At 55.3% G+C, this 21961-nt stretch overlaps 1 protein-coding gene across 2 annotated transcripts in view; it reads left to right on the top strand.

The window, feature by feature from the left end:
* The first annotated feature begins 203 nt into the window (after positions 1-203).
* Positions 204-21961, top strand: part of TENT4A (terminal nucleotidyltransferase 4A) — a 44731-nt gene continuing 22973 nt past the window's right edge. Inside the window, exon 1 of one of the 2 annotated variants that reach the window (XM_053202272.1) lies at positions 204-976. In XM_053202272.1, the coding sequence (XP_053058247.1) occupies positions 258-976 (719 nt within the window). In that variant the 5' untranslated portion in view covers positions 204-257. The remainder of the gene's footprint in view (positions 977-21961) is intronic. The other variant, XM_027073191.2, reaches the window with a different exon arrangement.

Here is a 21961-nt window from a genome sequence, read left to right as displayed (position 1 = left end):
AGGGAGCCCGACAGGCCCGAGCCGCCCGCCGCGGCCTGCCCGGGCCCGCCCCGCGCCGCGCCGGGACCCCGACGGGAGACGCCGCCGCCGCCGCCGCCGCCGCGAGCCGGCCGGAACCGGGGCACAGGCCCGCGCGCCCGTCTTCCCGTCCGCCCGCGGCCCGTCCGTCCGTCCGTGCGCGGCCGGGGCTCGGGGCGCGGCGGGGGCGGGGCCGCGGCGGGGCGGGCGGGCGCGCGGGCCCGCGGGGCGGCGCGTGGATGGATCCGCGCGTGGCCTGGATCCAGCCCGAGCAGAAGGGGCCGGCCAATGCCCTGTGGATGCAGATCTGGGAGACCTCGCAGGGCGTGGGCCGCGGCGGCTCGGGCTTCGCGTCCTACTTCTGCCTCAACTCGCCCGCGCTGGACACGGCGGCCGCGGCGGGGGCGGCGGGGCTGGGCGGCGGCGGCGGCCTGGCCGGGCCCGCGCTGCCCGCCGCGTCGCCCCCGTCGCCCGTGCCCGGCCCCACCGCACTGCCCCCCGCGTTGCTGACGGCGCTGGGGCCCGCGGCCGAGGGCGCCCGGCGCCTGCACAAGTCGCCGTCGCTGTCGTCGTCGTCGTCGTCCTCGTCCAACGCCGAGTCGGGCACCGAGAGCCCCGGCTGCTCGTCGTCGTCCTCGAGCAGCGCCTCGCTCGGCCGGGCGGGCGGCGGCCGCGGCGGCGGCGCCTTCTTCCACTTCGCCGACGGCCCGCCGAGCGCCCCGGGCGCGGCCAACGGGCACCCGGGGCCGCGCGGTCCCGCGCCCGCCGGCTCCCCGCCGCAGCACCAGTTCCACCCGGGCCGCCGGAAACGCGAGAACAAGGCCAGCACCTACGGCCTCAACTACCTGCTGTCGGGCAGCCGCGCGGCCGCACTGAGCGGAGGGGGCGGCCCCGGGCCCCAGGCGCCGCGGCCCGGCACGCCGTGGAAGAGCCGCGCGTACAGCCCGGGCATCCAGGGGTGAGTGCGGAGCCGGCGGGGACCGGGACCGGGGCTGGGGGGGGGGGGAGGGGAGAGGAGGGGAGGGGGGCCCGCTTTGTCCGGAGGGTGGCTGTGGGAGGCCCGGGTTCCACTCTGTGCCCCGAGGTGTTTAGTTCTATTAACAATTAAATTCCTCTTGTAAACGAGGGCTCTGCTCGGGCCCTAAAACTGACAAGCGCGAGGAAGGGGCCCCCGAACCCGACTTGTGCAGAGGTTTTCCTTTTCAGCCTCTTGAGTGCCCCTGGAAGGGGGTACGGATACTTCTTTCGTCCTCTCCCCAACGCATGTTAGGTACTCTTGGTCAAAGCGGCGTGCATGCAGATAGCTGTGGAGTTTTACGTCAGTTGCAGACGGTGTCAGCATTGCCAGGAACTTGAATCAAGTTGAAGGCAAATACTGGTTAAATACTAACTTTTTTTCCTGAGAAAATCTTTTTGAGGGATGATTGGTTTCTTTGGTAGTGATACAATGTAACCAACAGTGAGTTTACAAGTGACTTTTTTGGATAAGGACTTGCCTGTTGTGATTTAATTTTATGCAGAAAATAACATAAAAGTTCTTTTGTAGTTTTTAAAAGCCAGTTAATAGCATTTGAGGGGAATAAAAACATTTGTAGCACATATTCTTTGGAAGATGCCATCTTTTCTTGAAATATTTTCTTCTCAACTTGGAGAGGAGGAGAAGTTCTAAGTTTAGTGCAATTACAGATGGCAAGGTCTGGTTAAAAACAAACAAACAAGCAAAAAACAAAAAACAGCGTGGGCGGGGGTGGGAGTGTGGGTTGAAGCAGTCCCAGGTGAGGCTGCTCAGGTGGAAACACCACTTACCCTGCTCCTTTGCCTTTCTGTGCTCTTCTGAGCACCTAGAAATGAGGTATTTGTACCCAGGTTTTATGTCAGTATTTCAAGACTTAACTCATCAACTTTCCTTGCATATCGCATCCTGATTTAAAAAGGCGCTCAGTCAAGGATCTTCTAGGCTGTTAGGGTATTCACAGATATTAGAGTTCTATAAATCTTGCAATGGCTAGATACTGAGGCTACTTCTTAAGAAATTCTCTTTTTTCTTGCTGCTGCTTTTTTTAACAAATCTGTTCATTCAAGTTGGAAAACACTTAAGCTGGTGCTCGTTTAAAGCTGTGAGGTGCCCACGGTAAAAGCTCCATGCCCAGCAGCCTGTTTCACCTGGTTGGGGTTAGAAGTGTTACTTTCGTAAATTGGCCGAAGCCGGAGCATGCGCCTCAGCCCCGAGTAGGAGCCCTTGTGGAGCTGTCCAAGAAGAGGTGTCGCGCAGTGGGTTCTTGATGTTGGCGTTTGACCTGAGTTGTTGGGGTGGGGTTGGGGACAGGAACCACAGGTTTCCAGCCTGTCCTGTCGCTGGAACCGACTCCGACTCTGTGTCTTAGCCCCAGGAAAGTAGGAAGACACGTGTTTTTCACTGGGAGAGCATTTGGGGGCCCAGACAGTCCCAAGTCCCACGTCTTCCTTCCGTGAGCTTCTAGTGCTGGTGGCGCCAGGCCCTTCTGCAAATTTTTCAGGCCCCAGAACCCCTTTCCTCACCCCTAGGTTTCCAGTGAGCTGCAGTATGTACGTTGGTGTTGCTTTTCTTTACAAACGAGCCCACTGTGTACCGGGTTCTTTGCTAGGATCTGGGGGCAGGGTCGGCCTGGGAGACCCCCGTCTCTAGATCCTGACTCTGAAACCAGGCCCTCCGTGAGTGCCGCTGGCCAGCACACAGCAGTACGGGCTGTCCAGGCGTGCGGGTCCTCCTTCTCGTCTGTGTCCCCAGTGTTGTCTTTCAGTAGATCCTCTGCGCCTTCTTCTCTGTACCCTTTGCAGAGTGGTCCCCTCTCCTCGAGATTGCTCCAGCAGCCCGTGGCCATCTGACACGCACTTGCTGGCCTCTGGGCCTCTCCCAGAACTGCCAGTGGGATAATGGCCTCTGTCAGCAGCTTTGGTCAGCTCCCATCCGCGTAGAACCGGGTGATGGCACCTCCCGCGTCCTCAGCCTGAGCCCTCAGCATGCCTCCCGGGCCCTGCTGCTCGGTGCCCTGTCTGGGGGCCTGCTGACGGTCCTGCCCCTTCACCCCTGCTGGCCCTGTTGGACCTGTGCAGAGGCCACGTGTAGGGTTGAAGAGTAGGCCCCGGGGCCCCCGGGAACTCTGCATTCTAACTTGCTTAAACGGGAGCCACTGCAGCAACGTGTGGGGTCACGCTCCCGTTTTCTGTTTTGCTGGCCCCCCTTCCTTGCCTGCCTCTGTGGGTCGCGTGCCCCACTCTGGGTCTCCCCACTTCCTGCCATCTGTGCCTGGAGGGAGGACCCTGTGGGATTGCCTGCCAGGCGCCTGGAAGGGCCGGTGCCCCTGCTTGCTCTGCTACTCTGCACGCTTCCAGCAGACCCCGTTTCAGGAGGGACAGAGGAGAGGAATGGGAAACCTTGGGAGCACTTGAGCTGTGCCTGCAGTGAGGTTTCCGCCGAGGCCCGCTGGGCCTACGCGACAGAACTTTTTGGCATCGAGAAGTAGCGCTGGTCGAGAACTTGGCTCTGGGAGCCGGCTTCCTCCAAGCGACGATGAAGGTCACCACGACGTGGTTCTTCTGTAGCTCAGAAAGAGAGCCCTTGGCCTAGTCAGTAGCAAGGAGCCTTGGTGATGAGGAGCTGCTCAGGCTTCCTGTGAGTACCCAGGACAGGCATTGCTGGAAAGATCGTGTCTGCGGCCCCGAGAACGGGTGAGCAGGAGCCCGGTGCTGCAGGAGCCAGAGTAGCATCAGCCAAGGCTGTTCGGGCCTTTGCGTGGTAGCCCGTGTGGCAGGCAGCCTGCACTGCTCGTTCCTTTCTGGGGAGGGGGCTCTGCCCTTAGGAACCTGACCTGGTGGCCCAGCACTGGGGGCGTTTCCGGTCTGCTTTCCTCCTGGAGTGAGGTGAAGAAAGAGAGTGGAGGAGGGCACGGGGATCAGTACAGGAACTTCCGAAGTGGGGAAGGCAAAACGCTGGTTCCGGAGAGCTCCGGATCGCTCTAGTTTGTGTTCTGCGTTTTGGTTGAACCGTCCAGCTTTTTGTTTTGGGAGCGGTGTGAGTTGTGCCCTCTACCCAGGCTTCTGACTCGGAGATGTGGGTGGTGGACAGGCTCACGGGCCCTGCGCATCCCAGCCTCTGCCCCTGCCCCTTCCTTTTCCCCATGCCCTCCCCTCCTCACCCCCGGCCCAGCAGTGCGTTGTTACTTTGCCTGGCTTGGTCCTGAATCCTTCAGAAACCTCCTTGAAGGCAAAGAGAAGGCCCGGGTGAGAGGGCGGGAGCGTGGATCGCAGAACTTGGCCATGTCCTGACAGGTGCCCTGGGAAGTCCCGGGAAGAGCGCAGGGGAACGAGGCAAAGCCTCCAGCTCCTGGCAGGCACCTGCAGGCCTGCGCCCCGCCCAGGCTTCCCAAGGGCTTTGGCCCTCGGCAGGTCTTCTCTGGCGTGCCTCGCTCGGGCCACATCCTCTCTGCGGGGTACTCGGCAATGTTTAATTTTTTGACATCTATTCACTCAGAGAAAGACCGCTCTCGATCTGAAGTTGGTGAGAGACGGACACATGTCGCTCAGAGGACGTGGTCAGCCACGCTGGCCTTGTTACTCTACGTGTGCTCTCTTCGCTCTGTTCTGAGAGCCAGCCTGGAGGCACGCCCGGCATCCCTCGTCCCCCTCTGTGCTTGCAGCCTGACTTGGCATGCCGAACGTAGTGCCCGGCACTCCCTCCCACAGCATGGCCCTGTGGGGACCCGGTGGGAGGGCACAGGTGAGACCCGCGGGGCCGCCGCAGACCCCAGCGTGCCTTGCCCGCACACCCCGAGCGATGCATGGCAGAGCTTAGTGCAAGACCTTCCTCAGAAGGTGATGGGTGCGTGGGGGGGGCCTCAGTGGCTCAGTTGGTTAAGCATTTGATTTTGATTTGATTTTCTTGATTTTGGCTCAGGTCATGATCTCAGGGTTCCTGGGTTCCAGCCCCATGTCAGGCTGTGCGCTGACAGCGTGGAGCCTGCTTGGGATTCTCTCGCGTGCCCTCTGCCCCGCCCCCCCATAAATAAAGTTAACAAAAATTTTTAGAAGGTGATGGGGGTGCACATGGGCCTCCCTTCCTCATGCTTGTCCCCTGTGACCCCAAAAGTGTAGGGCCATAGATGGAAATAGGAGCGACCACATGGTGCACACGTTCCTGCTGCACCGGCCACATGAGATGAGCCCCCACCCCGGGATTCCTCCCCGCTTGCTAATAGCATTGCCTGGTCCAGCCCATCCTGCTGGCGGCTGTCACTGCACAGTGATGTCGGGAAGCTCGTGCAGGGTGCCGCTCTGGTGAGGTTAGACACACTTCCACCTGCTCCCTGATAAATGCCCATGGGCAGGGTGAGGACTGCGGACACGGGAGAGGGGCACCCAGGAGGAGGTGGAGGGCAGGACGGGTGCCCCCAGGGAAGGATGGGGCAGTCTTGTGGGAAGATCGAGCCCACAAATGCTTTCTGCAAAAACTGGCCTTGGTAATGCTCCTGCTGAGGACGTCTGAGTGGGGAAACGGGGACCCCGTGTTGCTGCTGTGAGCTTGTGACCAGAAAGCAATGACACAGTGCCGTTCGTGCCTTAGAAATAATGTGGCCTGGACCGAATGCCTTCAATGATGGTTTGTAAGTCAGTGTTTTAAAGTATTGGGTTCTCATAATTTTAAGATTTGTACTTCAAGGTTAGGCCTCAAACCTCCTTTTGGTTGCTATTTGATAGGAAATTTGGGTTCCTGTTTTAAAGAGAGTCCCATACCTCCGATGGAAGGAGGGATGATCGTTATCCTTGGGAAATGAGGATTTTCTATACCTTGGTATACTCTGGTATTGTTTAGGATCTAGGTTTTGAGTTATGCAATGAAAGCGGGTTGTGAAAAATACAACAAACCGAAACACCCTGTGATGCAGAGGTTGGGAAACCGGATTTCGACGCTGCCGTCACAACACAGGCTAACAGGTGAGGGGTAACTGCCTCGTGCTAACTACGTCCATAGGACATTGTGTAGCTACAGTGCCACCTGGAAGTTGCTGCTGGCTGTGGCTCTGGAGGGGCCCCTCCAGAAGGCTCTGGGCAGCCCGTCAGGGGGTTCTCTTTTCCTAAGGCTGCTGAGGGAGCGGGGCGGCCGAATAAAGGCAGACAGGTGATCTTGGTAACGGGGACAGTTGCCCCCCGTGCAGGTATACGTCTCAAGCGGGGTGGTCAGGGGCGCATCGTCCCTACGGTGTGGGATTTGCCCTGCAAAGTAAGTGTCTTATTTTAAGAATCCTGTGCGCAGGGTTGTTTTTTTTCCTGCGTAACAAATGACCACAGACTTAGCGGCTTACACCAGTACTCGTTTGCTGTGCCTCAGACTCTGCGTGTCAGAGGTTGGGATGGCTGGGCTGGGTTCTTGCTCAGGCTCTGCCCAGGCTGAAGGCAGACTGCTGTATTCTCAGCTGGAGCGCAGGGACCTCTTGCAGACTTATTCCTGATACAGGCAGAATTCAGTTCCTTGCTGTTGTAGGACAGAGGTCCCCGATTCCTTACTAGCTGCCAGCTGGGGACCTATCTCAGCTCCTTGAAGCCATCTGCCTTCCTTGACTCGAGGTCCCTCCGTCTTCCAACTGGCAACAGTGCCTTGAATCTCTCTGGCCAGGTCTCTGCCTGCCGGAGGAAGCCCTGTGCTTCAAGGGCTCGTGTGCTCAGATCAGGCCCACCCAGGCTATTGTCTCTTTTCAGGGCATGTACTAATACAGTGGGACCACGGGAGTGATGGCGATGTCGTCTTAGCCACGGGTTCTGGGGGTTGGGGTCCGGAATCTTCTGGAGGCCGACTGCCACGTGTGGAGGCGTGCTCCTGTAGGTAGACTTCCCTGCCTTAGGTGACAAGGAGGTTGTGGTTTTCTTTGCCAGCTCTTCTCTCCCTTAACTGGACTCCAGCCCATCATGATGACTCTGGTAGATTTCTGGTCCCTGTCCTCAGGCTTGGTTGTCACAACTGAACTCGGACAACCAGAGTGACTAGCTCTGAGTGCCTTTCTGTGCCTCTCTCACGTGAACTTCTCTTAAAATCTGTCATCAGAGAAAAGTGTACGTGGAAGCCGTGTGACTGAACACACGAGAGCTGTAGTGACTGACGGACCATTCAGGAGGCATCCTGCGTGGGCCCGCTTAGGAAGGCTGTCCTTCCTGCGGTGGGGTCGGTGGGGGGGAGGTCAGGGGTGCTAGGTCATCCATCAAGCTGTCTCCGGAACTTCTAAATACATAGCAGTCCGTCTTTGCTTTGAGAAGACGCCACACCACTTAGACGGCGGCCCAAGTTCGTGGGGGTGACCCTGGCTTCAGAGCCCTGTGCCGCCTCCAGGCGGAGCATGAAAACCCCACACGGTGCTTCCCTGGTCCCTTCCTGCGATTCCCTCTGCTCTGACACTGCTGACCTCTGTCCTCCTGCAGCCCCGGGTCTCAGCCTGCCTTCCCAGTGCCAGTACCCGCTGGCGGCCACCTCCCAGTGAGCGCCTGGTGACCGAGGGAGGGAATGAATGGTAGGATCTGCCCGCTTAGGTGAACAGATGAGGAGGGGCAGGGCTGTATAGTTGAAGTCAAATGCTGAAGGTAACTCGTATGGTTTGTCTTAGAACTTTTGAAGATTTGATGGCCAACCTGAAGTTATATTAATGCAGAACATTAAAATAAAATTGATTGCAGTTTATCCGCTCATCATCCCAAAGAGCGTGGTTAAACCAGTTTAATACCTTGCAACGTAGAACACAAAGCAGAAAGCTTTAAAAAAAAATCCTGTATTTGAAAGGCATCCATTTAGATTTAGCCAGTTTCTCTTTGTCATTGTAAAGTTAATACCTAACCCTGAAAAGTTAGGAAACACTAAGAGTATAAAGACAGCTTGCCCATCCTTTGGCCACCTGTCGCGTGCCCGGTGATCAACGTAGGGGGTCCTGAGCTCCCGAGGCCTGCTTCCCGTGTGTCGGTGGCCGGTGGCAAGGCGGGGCTGGGTCTCCAGGCTCAGCAGGCCTCTGCACAGGTTAGCCACTGACAGGGAAGCCTCGATGGCAGTGTCTTGGAGGTGCCCAGGTTCCCGTTGGCAAGGAACGTCTTTCACTGTCAGCGACGTGCCCTTTTATGGTGGGTCTGTGCTCGTTTTTAATTCCTAAACCAGCCGCTCCGTGGAACCGTTTAGGCTCCCCTGTGGTTTAAGACTGGAGTTCATTTCCTAAGTGATAACATGTGGATGTAGGTAGTTTTTATCTTTCCGTGTGTGATCCTCCTGTTTCTGCGGTCCCGTGGATCCGAAGGAGTGTCTGGGATGCAGGAGTCCAAGGGAAATGCAGAATCACATCGTTTCCTTCTTGCTTTGAACCCTTTGGCGGGAGTCTGTCTCCCACCGCTGAGGCGGGCCTGTGGCCTGGAGCTCGGTTAGCCTGCGTCCCGCACCCCAGGGCCTCGTTCCCAGGTTGGGTTTTGACCTCTGAGCCTCAGTTTCCCCATCTCTGGAGTGCAGTCTGCCACATCGCCCTCGCAGGACGGACCGAATAAAGGGGACTTGGAAGAGCCATGTGAGCTGTCACGTGGAGGACGGGGACGGCCGCTCCTTCCCTCCCCTTTTCTTCTCTCTGAGGAAATGGAAACCAAAAATTAGGCGGTGCTTGTTGCCAACTGGACAGAAAAAGCCTTTCGCTCCGGGTTTGAGAATACAAGTTTCCCCCTCCGGCCAAAGCTTTTCTCGGAGAAATTGCTAAAGCCTGAAGTTCCAAGTCCTCTGGGGCCCCTGCCATGCTGTGAAGATGCTTCTCCCTTTGAAGGAATTCTTCTCCGAGCTTAAAAATTTAAACTGTGCCTAAGTAATGCGTTCTGCAGTTGTTAAATAAGCGTCTTTCCGGAGCTTTAAGGGCACTCCTGATCTCTTAGGTCTGTCTCCGCATGTCACCTGTTTGAAGTCCTTGAGGGTTTTTTGTCCTGTGTGCATGGTAGGAGTGGCTGTTGTGTTATTTCTGTGAGCTCCTTGCAGCTTCTAACTTCCGTTCTGGTGTGGTGGTGCACACAGCAGGAAGGGGCAGGGAACTTGCGACTTAGAGCAGACTGTCCGGCGGAATGTTCTGGGGAGATGGAGGAGTTCTGTGTCTGTGTGGTCCAGTACGGTAGCCACCAGCCACACGTGACCCTCGAGCGCTTGCAATGTGGCTGATGGAACTGTGGGACTGAGTTTTAGTTGCATTTAATTTTAATGAAAACTTAGATAGCCTTGTGTTTGGACGGCACCGAACTAGGGTAACTTTAGATTCTTTATTCGAAACACAAAGTTTGATTCAGTAGCTGCTGCCTAAACGAGCCCAAACCTGAACAACAGCAAAAGCTGTGGTGCTCGGCCGGTCCCCACTGGGAAAGCTCTAGAAATTGCGTTTTGGAATTCCTAGCGTATATCCTCTTCAAAGGGCTGCTGTTTCGGTGGCACACGAAGCCTGGGCTCCGTCCGTGGCAGGGTACCAGACGGAACGACTGCGTGTGGCTCAGAGCATCCAGTCTGGCCCGTGGGCGGTGGTGTCAAACCCCCTCTGCCGGGCGCGTGCCGGAACCTGGACGGTCCCGTCTTCCCTGTCACGCAGCGGCCACGGAGGCTCCGTGGGGCTCGGCTCTCTGCGCGAGCCTCCTCCCAGTGTTCTGAGAGCAGGCCCAGGAAATGGGAAATACCACCCCTGTCTTGCAGACAGAAAAGTAACTAACGCCTAGACAGGCGAACACGATCGTTCCAGTGTCGACGTCAGGAGCTCCAAGCAACGCTGAATGACGGAGACGTCTTTGTCTTCGCGGGCGACGGTTCGCAGCTCACCCTGCAGATCTGGCTCCAATGTGTTTGCTTTCCTGAAGAGCGAGATGGCACGGGGGAGAGGGAGGGTGAGGTCCTCCTGTGGGGGCTGTGAGACACGGCAGATGATGACAAAGATGCTGTGGGGGAGGCTCGGGGACAGGGAGCCAGTCCTGCGGCCCTGGGAGCTGCAGTGCCTGCCTTCTGCAGACATTCCAGAACCGACCTGGAGGGAGCAGGGCTCCTCCCATCTGGAGCTTCCTTACGAGCTGCCGTCTAGGAAAAGTGGAGCCTGTGATGAGTTGCTGTTTTAGCTGAACACAACTGAAGGCCAAGAGCAGGACCCGTGAGCGTTTTGGGACTGCCTCCTCCCGGTTCTTCTTGACAAGAGCTCGTTTTAAAGAGAGAATAAGCTTTAGTAGATGAGGCACCTTGTCCAGGGTGCACCTAGAAAACCAGAAGAGCTGCAGCCCCATGGCGGGCCCGCTTGACCACAGAGCCCCCGGGCCTCGCCCCTGCCCCTCCGGGAGCAGAACTGGTGTGCTCGGGTTAGGAGCAAGACGTGAAGACTTGGTGAATTGGCAGAGAAGGGAGCCATAGGGCAACGCAGTGGAGTATCTTGGTTGTAGACATTGTCTCTAAGTTTAAGCAGAGATTTCTAAAACTTGAAGGACAACTCTGAGTGATCCAAAATACAGAAGAGGATACCTTACATGGTTTGTGAAATGCAGACATCCCGAGGTCTTGCTATAAGTGAGCTCCTGGGAAAAAGCTGATGATGAGTCTGTCTAGAGAGTTTGTGGCTCTATCAGAGACCGACTCACAAGAGATGCGAGGTCTGCATACAAGCACAACGTAAACGAGCATGGAACGGAGACCAATTCCAGGTGAGAATTTGTCACAGGTTAAAGTTTGGAATGAACTGAAGCTTGCAAAATTGGTAAGAGTGAAAATGGCCTTTTAGGATTGTGTTTGGGTAAAGATGGGCAGAAGTGAGAAGCTTGTGGTTGGGGAAGATGGCTCACTGTTCTCCAGTCTTCCTTCACAGGCGAGCACTCCAGTCTTCCCTTTGCTCCCGTCTAGCCAATGGCCTACCGCACCTGTCACTGTAATGATTATCACTGGCCCTGCTGACTCTCACCCCTTTGTGTAGCGGCTCCTGTGGCCCTCGGCCAGGAGAGGAGGAGGGTATGGCTCCGGGCAGGGCGGCCCCTGGCTCACACAGCTGGCAGGTGCCATGCTGCTTTTGGGTCCCAGGCAGTCTGAGTCCACAGTGCGTCGTGTCAACCGCGAGACGTGCAGAGCAAAGAGGGAATTGTTCGAAGAGGTACAGCAATAGGAAGAAAATGATTGCGTTGAATTCCGGTCTCTCGGCTTGCAGGTGGCAGCGTGAAGTTCTGCCCAGGCTCCGAACGAGGCAGGGACCCCGAAGGTGGGCTTCTGTGCCTTGATCTCCCCAGAAGGAGCCCAAAGTAGTTTCGGACAAACCCAAGTGTGAGGTCCTGGTGCCGTCACCCGGCATTTTGAAGTGACTCCTGTAAGCGGCCATTGAAGCCACTGCCACATGTGATGCTGTGCCTCTTACAGTTCTGTGTGCTGATTGCTTTTTTTTCTTTTTGATATTTTTTTAACATGTATTTTTGAGAGAGACAGAGCACGAGTTGGGTAGGGGCAGAGAGAGAGAGAGAGAGAGAGAGAGAGAGACACAGAATCCGAAGCAGGCTCCAGGCTCAGCTGTCAGCACAGAGCCCGGCACAGGGCTTGAACTCAGGGACCATGAGATCATGAGCTGAGCGGAAGTTGGATGCCCAACCGACTGAGCCACCCAGGTGCCCCTGTGCCCTAATTGCTTTAGAGAGCATTTCCAAGAGTGCTTTCTGCTGATTTTTAAATAAGTGTATTATTTTATTAAACGGATTTGTGTGTGTTTGTGTTTTCTTAAAAAAAAGAAAGCTTGAAAAGCATTCCTTTCACCACCTGGAGAAAAGCAAAGTGCAATTAGGTGACTGCCATTGGGGACCTCTCTCTCTCTCTCAGCCCACGCACAGGTGGACACGTGGATTGACCAACAGAAGTAGTTGCATTACCACTCACGTCTCTTTAAATACACTCACTACATTATTAATTTTGCCTGAAAGTGAAAGTAATATTGAGCATCAGATAGAAATACTAGCTTCTGAGAGGTATTGTGAAGACCAAGAACATAAAAAAAAGATGGAAACCTTAAGTGGCTAAGTGCAAAAAGATCAGAGTAAAACTTTTAATGAAATCATAGCAGTTTGCTTCCTGCTTAACATAGAGATGTTAAGCCCCTGCTTTGGACTGAATCACGTCCCCCTTGAATTCCTACATTGTCGAAGCTCCAAGCTCCAAACCCCAGTGTGGTGGTATTTGGGGAAGGGGCCCTTGAGGGGGTGATTAGGTTTAGATGAGGTCATGAGGGTGGGGGTCTCACCCTGGGATTAGTGCCTGTGAGACAAGAGGCCAGAGAGCTCCGAGGCCCTGTCCGTGAGAAGGCAGCCGTGTGCACCCCGGGAAAAGGGCTCTCGCCGGAACCTGCCCACGCCGGCGCCCTGATCTTGGACTTGCAGCCTCCAGAACTGTGAGAAATACATTTCTCTTGTTGAAATTGCCTGGTCTGTGGTGCCCTGTTACCGCAGCCTGAGCAGACTAAAAGAGCCCTTTTATAATCTTTACCTCCTGATTTGCATTACATTATTTGTCATCATGAGTTAAGCGTTTGTATTTTGTTCTGTAATTAGAATCGCTACCATTTACTGAGCCTGTACTGAGTGCCAGATCCTATTCTAAGTGCTTCGTCTGGATTCATTAAATCTTCATGACAGTGACGTGGGGGGGGGGGGGTGGGCACCGTGCGCATCCTCGTGTCTCACGTGGAACAGCGCAGGGCCCCGCGAGGTCTCCCAGCCGGAAAGCAGCAGGGCCTCTGACCCCAGGCCTTCTGGATGCCTGGTGACTCTGCAGTGCTGCCTGGACACCGGAAACCACAGTTTACAATCGATTAGTCTTGGTTTTGTGTTTATGTCAACTCGGTGCTCACCACCAGGACTCTTACGGGGTTCCTGAAGATTTCCGAGTTCTCGGCGGGGTCGCTGTTTCCAGTGGGCCTCACCGAGGGTGCGGCTTCGCTGGCAGAGCTCTCAGGAGCCGTGCCTTCTTGCCTTCAGGTGCTGTCGTCGGCGTCGCAGGAGCAGATCCTGCTCCTCTGGCCGTGACCCTGGCCTTGCTCTGCTCTGGCCGGGGCGCCCCTGGTCCTCGCAGCGAGCTCCGCTTGAGCACCGGGGGCCCCCGGCAGCCCTTGTGCGTACTCAGCAGCTCTGCATGCAGAAGCCTCTGGTGTCTCTCGGGTATGTGCCTGCACTCAGGTCTCTAAAGGGGAGCTAACTGGGGCCACGTTCCCGGAGGCCCGCTGCGGGCCCCGGTGCCAGTCTCCCTGCCTCAACCTGGCCGTGTGTCTGGCTGTGGATGCTGTCCGAGATCGGAGGCAGTTCGGACTCCCCCGTGGGTGAGGGTGGTTCGCATTGGTCGGTTTGTCAGTCGCCTGTCCCAAGCCTTCCCCTCGCCTAGGCACGGTCCTCTGTGCCGCGGCTGTCCCAGCGTCAGTCGCACCCGCACAGCGGGCTCTGCCCTCACTTTAGGGAGACCGGCTGTGCCGCGAACGCCTTGTCCTCCTGTTAATGGGGTGTCTTTTCCCTCCGGAACCTTTTCCCCTCGGATGACTGCAGTCATTTCCTTCTATCCTGTGCTCGTTTTGTGGAACGAGGCTCCCGTTGCTTCGGCTCCCAGTCTGTGTGCTTAGCACTGACCACTCCCTCCCCTCACTCTGCTGTTTGTCAGCAGAAGTCGGGTAACCCCGACTTCCTGGGCACGTTCTTACCGAGGTTTCTTCTCTGTAGAACAAGGCTCCAGAGCACACTTGTCCTGATCTCCGCTTGTGCCTGCCTCCCGACTGACTTCCTTGCTTCCGTTGCGTACTGGGTTCCTCTCTTTTCTTTGTGTTGTGTTTCATTTCGTTTCTTTTAGCTTTTCTTTTCGCTGTGTTCTGTTTCTTTTCTCTTTTCTCTTTTCTCTTCCTCCCCCCCCCCCCCCCCTCCTCACAGGCCACCTTTGTGCCCACGTGGCACAAGTGTGTTCCTGCTGTACCCTTCCCACCTCACTGAGAAGCTTCAGCTCAGGCTTGAAAGGCCGTGTCCGAGGCCGGCCTCTCCGGGACCTAGCAGCCCTGCGGGTCTAGAGGAGAGGCTTGGGGGACTCGGCGGGCACCCTTGTGGGGGCTGGAGTCTTCCTGAATGACTCCGGCTTCTGCAGGCCTCTTGGGCCCTCTTCCTTCTGGCCATGGGGTGTCTTCACATGCCCACAGTCTGGTTTGCTCGGGAGTCAGCCCAGGGGAGCTGCCCCTGTGTCCCGGGCTTGGGCTTCCTCCGCTTCCCCAGGCCTCCCGAGTTCACCCTTGCCGCGGGGACCCTGCCGCACGTCCTTCTCCCGGAACGTTTCCCCCTGAGCTGTGGGGTCTGGCTGCTGCTGGCCCTGCGAGCCCAGCACCAGCCCCGGCCCCTCGGCACCCAGCCTCCGGCAGGACGGGCACGGCCGGGCTGTGCGTGTGGTTATTGCCTCCCCTCTCCGCGCTGCCCTCTCTGCTCTCCCAGACTTTGAGCAAGGGCCTTACTTACTTCGTTGTGCTCCCTACTCAGAGCCAGCAGCAGGGTAGTGCCTGCTGTCTCGTAGGTCTACGGGAGGAAACTGGAGAGAGAGGACTTGTGTCTGCTTTCTGCACTTCGTGTTGCCTTAAACCTTTGGATCCGTTAAGCCCTCCCCCTCCTCCTCTCCCCTCCCCAACAATTTTCCAGTCCTGTTGTGCTTTTTCTTTCTTTTTTTTTTTTAATTTTTTTTAATGTTTATTTTTGAGACAGGGACAGAGCATGAGCGGGGGAGGGTCAGAGAGAGAGGGAGACACAGAATCCGAAGCAGGCTCCAGGCTCTGAGCTGTCAGCACAGAGCCCGACGCGGGGCTCGAACTCACGGACCCGTCAGATCATGCATGACCTGAGCCGGAGTCGGACGCTTAACCGACTGAGCCCCCCGGGCGCCCCTTGTTGTGCTTTTTCTTAAAAACATTTTCAGTCCTCTTGGAGGGACCTTGGGAGGTTGCTGAGTGCTGAACCCTCTCCCGAGCCTTAAAGAGGCTGTGGTGTCCCGTGTGAGCCCCTGACAGTCGGTCCTGTAAACTGGATGGGAGCAGTCGTGGCTGGCTGAAGAGTACGCATATGGTAAGTGAAAGTCCCGGGAGCTTTTCTCCTTTGGGGAACGGACGTTGAACTGTGACACATGTGGTACCGGACGTGGCCAGGTCCCGGGGAGGCGAACGCGCCAGCGTGTGGGGTGGATGGGGGCTCGCGGCCCTGGCGCCGGGCAGGTGATGAGCGCCTGCCGTGTGCCTGTCTGGGGGGGCCACTTGGAACCGGATGTAGGCCTTACCCAGTGCCTTTCCGGTCTTGGTGACAGGGAAGGTGACCTCACGTCCTCCGTCAGGGGCGTCGGGACGACTTGTCTCCTTAGAACAGCACCGGCAGTGAGACTGTGCGTGCCTCTGGTCCTGCTGAGTGGTCAAGGCCAGGCAAGCAGCGGGTGGGGGTGGAGGTGGAGGGTGGGGGTCCCAGATTCTGCAGGAAGCACACGGGAGGGCGGCTGAGTGGGAGGCTCCAGGGAGCACTTTGCGCAGCGGGAGCAGAGGCCACCGGGGCGCTGACCGGCCTCAGCTCTTTGTGCAGGAGCACACCCCCGGTGCGGTGTTGAACTGCCGAGCCTCCCGTCGGACGGGGTGATGCTGGTGGTTACCCGGGTCGCGCTCAGGAAGCGTGTCCCGCGGTGCCTGCACAGAGCAAGCCGGTGGTACATGTCAGCTGATGATACGCGTGTGGCCGGGGAGTTGTGGGGTTTTTCTCGCGAGTCCACGTGTAGCCTTCAGACCTCCCTCCACACGCAGCCCTTGGGCAGCAGTACCTTTGATGAGCTGGCCCAGCAGAGCGGGCCTGTCAGCCGTGCCTGGTGTGGGGTGGCCAGAGAGCCTCGCACACGTCTCCTCTGGGTTCATCCTTCCACACCTGCGGAGGATTTTCTGGGAACGTGAGGGTAGTGTTTCCAGGAGCCCTGTCCTTGGGTGGGCATTGCGGAGGCGGGGGGTGAACGCGGTAGCTTCCTGAACCAGTGGCTTGGCTGGCTCCAGAACCAGAACGTTAGCGATGAAGGGGCCTCGGAGCTGAGTGGGCGTGGAGTCTCCTCGAGAGTCGCGGTGCTGGGCACGGCTCTCTCGTGGGCTGACAGGGCCAGAGGACGCGCCCTTGCTGGTGTGCCTGAGATGTAGGGGCAGGAGACCAGGGTCTTAGAGAAGACTTACCACAGGTACAGGGATGTCTGCCCTGGAACCTTCGGAGGTAGAGAGGTGTCAGTTCACGAAGCTGATGGGATGGTTTTTTGGTGGGTTATGGTTATGAGAGCAGTAATGTACTTGTTGAAGAGGCCTGGACAATAGGGAAGAGGAGTCACCCATGATTTTCCTGCTGGCACTCAAGTGTGTTTCTCTGCTGTTTTTAGTGCTACTTTAAATACACTGCACAGGTGTCATTTTGTATTTGTTCAAATCTAATTCGCGATCAGTGCTTCCTCGGTCATTGGAAAGAAAGCTCTTTTAAACAATTTAAAAACGTTATGTGGATGTACGTTACTCCCCGAGTAGAGTTATAGTCATGACTTTGCATTCTTTATAAAGGGACCCACGTTGCAGAAGTTTCTGCACAGGTTTCTGTATGTCGGGTCACCTCCTGAGTGTGGCTTCCCAGCTTTGTGGCTAAATGCTGAAGTTCAAATTACACAGCTCTGGGTCTGAGTCTTGGTTGCATGATCCTGGGCTGGCTACCACCTGCCTAACGAATAGTTTTCTCATTTGTAAAGAGAAGACAGTATTTGCTTTCAGGACTGGGAGGCTCATGAAAATGCTGGTAACGTAGACGATACTGTGTAGCATTCCGGAATATTAACGTTTTCAGACTCTTACTAATCTTCCTCAAACGATGATTGTCTTCATGGAGGGTCGGGATCTCTGGAAAGAGGACAGAACGTGTAGCTGTGTTCATTTCAAAAATGGTGCAGCAACTCGAGCTGGCAAACAGGGCTCGGGATCTGGGCTTTTAGACGCAGCCATACGGTTCCCCCTGAGCACCCTACAGGTGGCCACGGTGCTTCCTGATTGTGCCGTGGCTGCTGTGCAAGTCTTGGTGGCAATGGCCTGAGCCAGCGCAGGAGAAAGCCAGCATATGTGGCTCAGCAGGGTACCTTCTTAGCTTGTCCTTGCCCCCCAGCAGCTCTCCTGGCTGTGAGCTAGTCCTTAGACTTGTAGGTCGTGGATTGCACTGTGGGCTCTGTAGGGCACCAGTGTCAGGAGACTGAGCCCTTTGGTCATTTTTGCCCCTGATGGATTGTGGACGTGCTAATAAGCAAACGGGTTTTCTCCAGCTGGTACCCGTGGCATGGGATAGGTTCTCGGGGGTAATAATACAAAATGGTTCTGAGTAGCACTAACCCCACCACTGGACTTTCTATTGACTCAGCTTGTGAAATGCTGGGTTAGATTCACTCTGGTCTGTAGGAAGCTCCCGGGTGCCTCACTAGAGTTCTCTTTCTAGAAGCCATGTCAGAATATCCTTTTTCTCTAGCAGTGAGTTCAGGAGAAATGCGTTAAATTAAGTACTTTTGTCATGGATTAGTTATGAGCTTCTGGTATCTGAGTTCTTGCTTTCTGTTGTGAGGGGCAGAGAAGACTGCTGTGGATCTGTGGTGTCTGAGTGGCCCCAGGGCCTTTGCTTGGCATGTGCAGTGTGCTTGGGTTTGCTTTGCTAAGGTAGAAGAGTGTCATTTCCTTTGCTGGCCTTCAGCTTAGGTTCTGAAAGGCCCTCAGACATCTGCCTGCACCAGGACTCACTGTCGGCCGAACAATCCCAGGAGGGGTCTTGGACGGAAGGGGATAGAAAGCGCACTTTTGTTGGGAGCTGAATGTGCATGGGACCAGAGTTACAGCATTGATGATTCCAAAGCTGCAGCGCCCTTCTGACCTGGCTGTTTTGTGAATGCTAGCTGGGTTTAGCCTCTTCAACCTGGGTTGGCCGTGGCCTGCCCCACGGCAGCTGTGCCCTCCCAGCCCATCCTGCCTGCCCTCCCCCAGGGAGGTACCTCCTCTTCCTCTCTGTTGCTCTCAACCCCCTCCCTTTGTAGCAGCTTCCCAAGGGCCTCGCTCTTCTACTCACATGTTACACCACGTGCAGGTCAGCTTTGTTCAAAGCCCTTCTGCGGAGAGACGGGGACGCAGGTGGGTCTCTGGAGCAGGAGTGCTGGGGTGCAGGCCCTTCACGCAGGCTGACGGGAGCCTGGCGTGGAGCTGCCGCGCCAACAGCAGAAGTAGAGGAACGCCCTGGAAGCACTGGGTTCTGATCTGCAGTTCCGGTGGTTTTCCTTTCACTTCTGAGCTTGTGTTTTTATTTTATTCTATTTTTATTCTATTTTATTTATCTTATTTTATTTTATCTTATTTTGTCTTGTTTTATCTTATTTATTTTTTTAAATTTTTTAATGTTTATTTCTGAGACAGCAACAGAGCATGGTGGGGGAGGGGCAGAGAGAGAGAGGGAGACCCGGAATCCGAAGCAGGCTCCCGGCTCCGAGCTGTCAGCACAGAGCCCGACGCGGGGCTCGAACCCACGGACCGTGAGATCGTGACCTGAGCCAAGGTCAGTCACTCAACTGACTGAGCCCCCCGGGCACCCCAGTGAGCTTGTATTTTAAAAAACAAATAAATTTTTGAAAGCCTTCTTCAAGGTTTTCTAAATACTTGGTGCAGATGTTAATTGCCTTGTAATATAATTAAGAATAAATAAAAATGATTCATAATTAGTTCATTAACCGTATCCGTACATGGGTAATTTAAAGAGGATCATTCACCCCCGAAAATAGAAATGATTCAGCCTTTCCCTCGTGGAAGTCTGCACTTGCCATTGGCTTAGCAGCCCATTCTTTTCGGTTCGGATCTGAGTCAGCACCTCCCTCTCTGCCGTCTGTGCAGTGGGGTGGAGTCTGAGTCCTTCGTCCCCCTGCAGGTTCATTGGCGCGTGCTTCAAAATGGACAGACTCCAGTGGTTAACTCCAGATAGTTTCATCAAGGCAGTGGTTTTGGCAAAAGTGTCGACAGTGAACATGTGGAGTCAAGGGGAAGGAGCTCCAGTTTATGAGAAACCACTGGCTTTTTAAGGCTTTTGAAAGGTTTTTTGTTTTGCTACAGTTTAAGTTTATGTATTTATTTTGAGAGAGAGCATTTGCTGGTGCACAGTGGGGGGGGGGGGGGCGGCAGAGAGTCCCACGCGGGCTCCGCGCTCAGCGCAGAGCCTGATGCAGGACTTGAGCCCAGGAGCTGTGAGATCATGATCTGAGCCAAAATCAAGATTCAGACGCTTAACCGATGGAGCCACTCAGGTGCTCTGACGCTTTTGAAAGGTTTTAAGAAGAGTTGGAGGAAGTGGGGGAGAGGAGGGAATAAGTTAACAGTCGAACGCAATTTCTGGTGTTTTCTATTGCATTTTCCTTTGTAATGGAAAGCGTGCTTCTCCCCCAGCATTTGGAATTGACCAGGCTCGTGGGGCATATGGTGAAGGTGTACTGGAACGCGTGGCTAACAGGACTGACAGGGACCATGGGGACCAGGGAGGGGTCTGGGGACCAGTGTTTAGGGTTTGAGACTTCAGTGAGCCAGGAACATCCACCCTGGTGGCCCTGTGGAGCACAGCTCGTATTTAGGGAGGCGGGTGCTTAAATCGGGGCTGCGTCCGAGGCCCTGTGCACGTTCGTTGGCATCCCTTTTCCCTTAAGGAGATGGTGACCAAACCCTCACCTCTGGCCATCGCTTTCCTTGGAAGAAACCGCGGGATTTGAAATCTAGGGGGGACAGGCAAACCCACCTGTGCTTCCCGCCTCCCGGGCCAGCATCGTTACCTGTTCAGCACGTTTCCTTTGCCACTTTTCTTCCCGTGTGTCTTGCTTGCAATACGTTTGATCGTCTTCGCTTCTGGCCCCTGTGTCTTTGTGTCCGTTACCTGCTGAAGCACCCCTACCTGTCCTGCGTGGTGGGTACAGAGAAGCCACCTTTGGGTCACTTGGCAGAGGGTGCCGGGGCTGGGAGGGGGGTAAGAGCTGGCTCTGCCTGGGGCTGGGCACCAAGTCGCGCCCCCCCCCCCCCCCGGGGGAGGGGGGTGCTCGCCCTGCAGCACCTTCGGGACCAGCCAGCCCTCCTCGCTGGCTTCGGTGCAGATTAGACGAAGTTGGGAACCGTGTAAGCCCGCCAGCTCAGCTTCTAAAATCAGACGTCCTCCCGCAGTGGTCGTCTGTGTTCATCAGTAGCCCCAGGAGCTGCTACATCAGATGGTTGGGTTTGCTAACCAAATAGTACATTTCACCCTCCAAGTAGCTCACGGAGTTGGGCTTCATAGATATTTACAGCAACCATACACCAGGTGCTAAGATAGATACTGAAACATTACTCATCTTCATATTTGGTACTAAAAGCAGAATTTGCAAAACCGACTAGAAATTGAGCAGTCATTACCTTTTGAATGGGGTTGGACTCTTGGAAGAGAGCAAACTGTGGATGAAAAGTGTCTTGTTTTTGAAAGAACTGTATTTTCTAATCCTTAGTTTAAGAGTACGCTGGGAAATGGTGCTTCAGGAAGTCGAGTACTTTCATGATTAAAACTGAAATTTACTGAAAACTCTGCTCTCACCATTCCCGTCTTTCTTAAAATACCAGAAAATGCATCGTTCAGGGCTCTCTGCAGCGAGTGCCACATGCAAAGGTGAGATCTTCCACATGGGACCTCAGAGCGCACCCGACCCGAATGGGCCGGGCGCCTTGCTGGAGCACCTGCGTTCCACCGCCCAGAGACGCACACGCTGCTCGCGGCCTCCTTTCCCACCGCGCCTGCCCAAATTGGTGATCCGCTTCCGATGAGGCTGCGACACCACCACTGAGCAGTCAGAAGAGCAGTGTCACGGCCCCCAGCAGCACGTACACCTGGCTTCTCTGCTTAGTAGGAAGTTTGCGCTGCGCAGAGGCTCCAGGGTTTGCGCACGGCTCTGAGGCTGGAGAGTGTGGCGGGGAAGGCGTCACGTTCCCGGGGGTCCTTGCTGTTACTCTTGTTGCCTCCCCGGGACTGGACGCCTTGTGGTCAGCTTCTAGTTCCTGCATTTCTTTGGGTCCTGGTGCCATTGTATGCAAAACCCTGACCCATTTGAAGTTGTTTTCGTGGGTCAGAAATATAAACTTCATATAGACAACTTCCTGGAGAGATCAGCTGACCCGAAAAAGATGCACCATTGTGAAATGTACCATGAAGGAAGAAAAGTGTTTAATTTTAAAATTGATCTGATGCCCGGGCATTGATTGAAAACTGCATCCCAGTTCCAGGCATGTTAGAACGTTGGGGGAAAAGAGTGCCTTCCAGTGAGACTGGAAGAATAGTCTGCCCAGTTCTGTAATTAGATCAGCGTCTTTGGAAAATGCCATAATCAGGCACCATTGTTACTAACATCTTGTTAAGTCGTTAAACCACAGTTTTGTAAATGTAACGGTAAGTATGTGTCTAAATTCTATCAAGAACTGTAATGTTTAGTTTTGACGGACATGACTCTCTCTTACCCACTTTTAGCCCTGAGATTTAAGAACATCTGTTTTGGAGAAAGTTGGGAAAAGAGAGTCCCAAGACCTGTTAGAAGTTGCCTTGTCTTGTTTGTTTTTAATTGAGGTAGAGTGGGTATGCAGTGTTAGTTTCAGGTGCACAACATTGGTTCACCAGTTCCCTACATTACTCAGATGTGGCCACCATCTGTCACCGTGCAGTTATTACGGTACCGTTGACTCTGGTCCCGTGGTGTACTGTTCCTTTATCTCCGTGACCAATTTTATAATTGGAAGTCTTCCTCTTTTCATCCTTTTCACTTATCTGCCCATCCCCGCACCCCCCTCCCTTCTGGCAACCACCGGGTTTTTCTGTGTGTTTATGAGTCCACTTCTGTTTT

Source organism: Acinonyx jubatus, chromosome A1, assembly GCF_027475565.1.
Source record: "Acinonyx jubatus isolate Ajub_Pintada_27869175 chromosome A1, VMU_Ajub_asm_v1.0, whole genome shotgun sequence".
NCBI lineage: Eukaryota > Metazoa > Chordata > Mammalia > Carnivora > Felidae > Acinonyx > Acinonyx jubatus.
This window is presented reverse-complemented; position numbering and strand designations above follow the sequence as displayed.